This window comes from Beta vulgaris, chromosome 8, assembly GCF_026745355.1.
Source record: "Beta vulgaris subsp. vulgaris cultivar EL10 chromosome 8, EL10.2, whole genome shotgun sequence".
NCBI lineage: Eukaryota > Viridiplantae > Streptophyta > Magnoliopsida > Caryophyllales > Amaranthaceae > Beta > Beta vulgaris.
In genome coordinates, this window is record NC_079209.1 from 14,834,985 (window position 1) to 14,838,374 (window position 3,390).

Consider the following 3,390-nt stretch of genomic DNA (forward strand, 5'->3'; position numbering starts at 1 on the left):
TTATGATAAAATCAATAGCACAAGCTATTCCTACTTATGCGATGCAATGTTTCACCTTACCAATTACTATCCTTAAGGAAATTGAGAAGGTGTATAGGAACTTTTTCTAGGGTCAAAGAGGTGATGAAAATAAAGTAGTATGGGTGGCATGGGAGAAAATGTATAAATCAAAAAGAGAGGGTGGTTTGGGTTTTCGGAATATGCAGGTTTTTAACAAGGCACTATTTGCCAAGCAGGCATGGAGAGTGATGACAATGGGAGAGTCCTTGGTGGCAAAAGTTCTGAAAGGAAAATATTTTCCCACCAAGTCATTCATGGAAGCTACGGTACCACCAAACTCCAGCTACACCTGGAGATCTATTGTGTCTGCGAGAGAAGTGTTGACTAAGGGTGCTCGGAAAGCGGTGGGTGATGGGTCCACAATCCGTATTTGGGGTGATCCTTGGGTGCCAAAGCTGCCAATGAGAGTTGCTATAGGGGAAGAGATACATGAAGATCAACCCACGATGGTGGGTGAGCTGATCGAAAATAAAACATGGAAGGAAGAGGAATTGCGGAAGATGTTTTCTCCATGGGAGGTTGAAGCGATAATGTGCATTCCAGTTCTGTTGTATGACACGCAAGATTGCTGGACCTGGGAAGGAAGTAAAGATGGGGAATATAGTGTGCGTAGTGCTTACTATAGGTCCCTTCGTGATGATAGTGCGGGGAAGGCAACTACCTCCCACTCGCAAGGGTCCTTTGAGTGGAAGAAGCTGTGGAGTTCCCGAGTCATGCCAAAGATATAACATCTAGTATGGTGATCTATTCATGGCGGTGTAGCAGTGAATACGCAGATAACATGGCGCGGTTTGGCTGTCGACCTTACATGCCCAATGTGTGGAGAGGATGCAGAAACCATCTCTCATATGTTTTTACGGTGCCCGGAAGTGAAACGAGTGTGGTATTTTTCTCCTCTTCGGCTGAATGTGGAGGAGAGGGTGGGGATACCCTTTGGAGAGTGGTGTGGAAAGCTCCAACAAATCCATAAAGAGAAGGAGTGGTGGGAGATTTTCTGGAATGTGCTGTGGAGTATATGGAATAGACGAAACAAATGGGTTTTTGAGGGGAAGAAAATAGAAGTGTTGGAGGTGATACAACACTCGGTGGGGAGGGCAGGGGAGTATGTGAAAGCAAACGACCATGAGCAGATGTTAGTTGCAGCGCAGAAATATGACAATCTTTGGAAGGCGCCTCCTGCGGGATGTATAAAAGTTAACTCAGATGCTGCTATATTCAAAGACAACAGTATAGGGTTGGGTGGAGTTGCGAGAGACAATGAAGGGGACGTGGTGATGGCAACGTGCCGTAAATGGAGAGGTAATTTTGATGTGGAGGTGGCTGAAGCTATAGGGATGCGACATGCTCTCAAGATCGCTCGGGAAGCGGGGTTCAAGGTGCTCATCCTTGAAACTGATAATTTTCAGTTGTACCACCAACTCACTTCGCGAAAAGCTCCTTCTTCATCCTTTGGAAATGTAGTCAATGATATTCTTGTAATGAGTAGGGCTTGTGATTCAGTTAGTTTCTCTTTTGTGAAGAGAGAAGGCAATCGGGTTGCCCATAATCTAGCCAAGGGTAGTGAGAATGTAGTAGAGGAGCTAGTATGGTTGGAGGATTATCCTCCGGAAGTAGGGAGGGTTGTTCTTGATGATTTGCAGTTTATGCTTAGTTAATAAAATCTGATTTCCCCGTCAAAAAAAAAAAAATAATTCTCCCCTGCTCCAAGCAGGTACCACGACGATCTGCAGCGACGCGCACGCCGAAAACTCACTTTCTCTCTCCTAAATTTCTTCCGTCTCTCTCCATTTCTTTATTTCAATTACTTGAAACTCCTGCGACATTTTGCGGAAATCTCTGCAAATTGAATTCTTCTTCGCTTAATTTGTACTTCAAATTTATAAAATCTCATATGGATCATTTTTATTTCAATTGCACCTTGTATATGATCCATTAATGGCGAAAATTAGGGATATACGAAGATGGTGATTTCGATGCAAATTTCGAATTACTTTCACCGGCGTGAGGAAATGATGATGATGAACAAATTAGGAGTGAGAGATAGATGGGAGATTAGGAATGAGAGAGCAACAGACTATTGCGCACTTGACTATCTGAAGATTTGTCGTGCGGCTCAGGTTGATTATTGAAGACAGAAAGCATATCCTCAGGCCATATTGCAGACGACAACACGTTAATCAGGGAGAAATTAGGATTTGAGGCTTGAGGTTTAGAAGGACGGGTAAGAGAAAGAGAGGAGATTAGGAGTAAAAATGGCGCTAAGGATGAGTGTGAGAGAGGAATCACAAAGAAACCCTAGTTAGGCTTTTTATTATTAATTTTAAAAGTCTATTGCTGTGCTTTTTCTTAGGAACCGCAACAATAGATTAAAATATTATTAAATAATTATTTTATGATAATATTTTATTATATGGTTGCGGTTTTGGGTGAGAACCGCAGCAATAGGTCTGGTCAAATAGTCAGCAAAATTTGAAAAAAAATTCTCGTTGACACATATTGTTGTGGTTTTCAGCCACAACTGCATCTATATGATTAATTTTGATTTTTCCTTTCTTTTGTGGTTTATTGCTGCATACGGGTAAAACCGTAGCAATACCACTGTAGCAATAAGCAAAAATTCTACTAGTGCAGAATGTCGCAACTGTAATAATATTTTCTGTATAAATTTCAACAGAACTATGTTTGTAAATTGGATATACCCTATAATTAGAAATTAACATGTACAATCTTATATGCCACATTCATCATCTAATCTAGCACCAGAAAAACATTCATCATCTAATCTTCCTAAACAACCAATCCACCATCCAAAAATCATCTAACAACCAACTTTTATCATCCTCTAACAACCAATTTGCCTCCAACAACCATCATCCAATATCTAAGTTAAACAAAAAAGATATAAATAAATAATACTTAGGTTTTTAGGGTTAGTTAGAGTTTTGTAAGGTTAATTAGGATTTTTAAGGTTAATTAACATTAATGACTAACAAAGTTAACCACCTTAATTATTAAAGGTATTTGGATGTATTTTTTAGAAAGTCAATAGTGTATGGTGAATTTGGAAAAAATTTAGAGTATATGGTGAATATAAAAATTTGTTAGTGGTATATGGTGAAAAAGCGGATTAATTTATCTACCAAAAAGTGACATTTTTTTTGGTACTCATTAGGCCGATCAACATTCGATCATAAACTGATAAATTAAGCGCTGCAATCTCTTTCAGTTTTTAACAAAAAAAAAAAAAAGTATAATTTCAATGGTGCACGGTCAACTATACATTATAGAAAACCAATAAATGTCTGAACTATGACCTACCCGAAAACTAAG

General features: G+C 39.3%; 1 protein-coding gene across 1 annotated transcript; it reads left to right on the plus strand.

The window, feature by feature from the left end:
• Positions 1-875: 875 nt before the first annotated feature.
• On the plus strand, positions 876-1,715 carry LOC125494128 (uncharacterized). The gene has a single exon (XM_048637700.1). It carries the CDS (start codon positions 876-878, stop codon positions 1,713-1,715), a length of 840 nt encoding a protein of 279 aa, XP_048493657.1.
• The last annotated feature ends 1,675 nt before the right edge of the window (positions 1,716-3,390 follow it).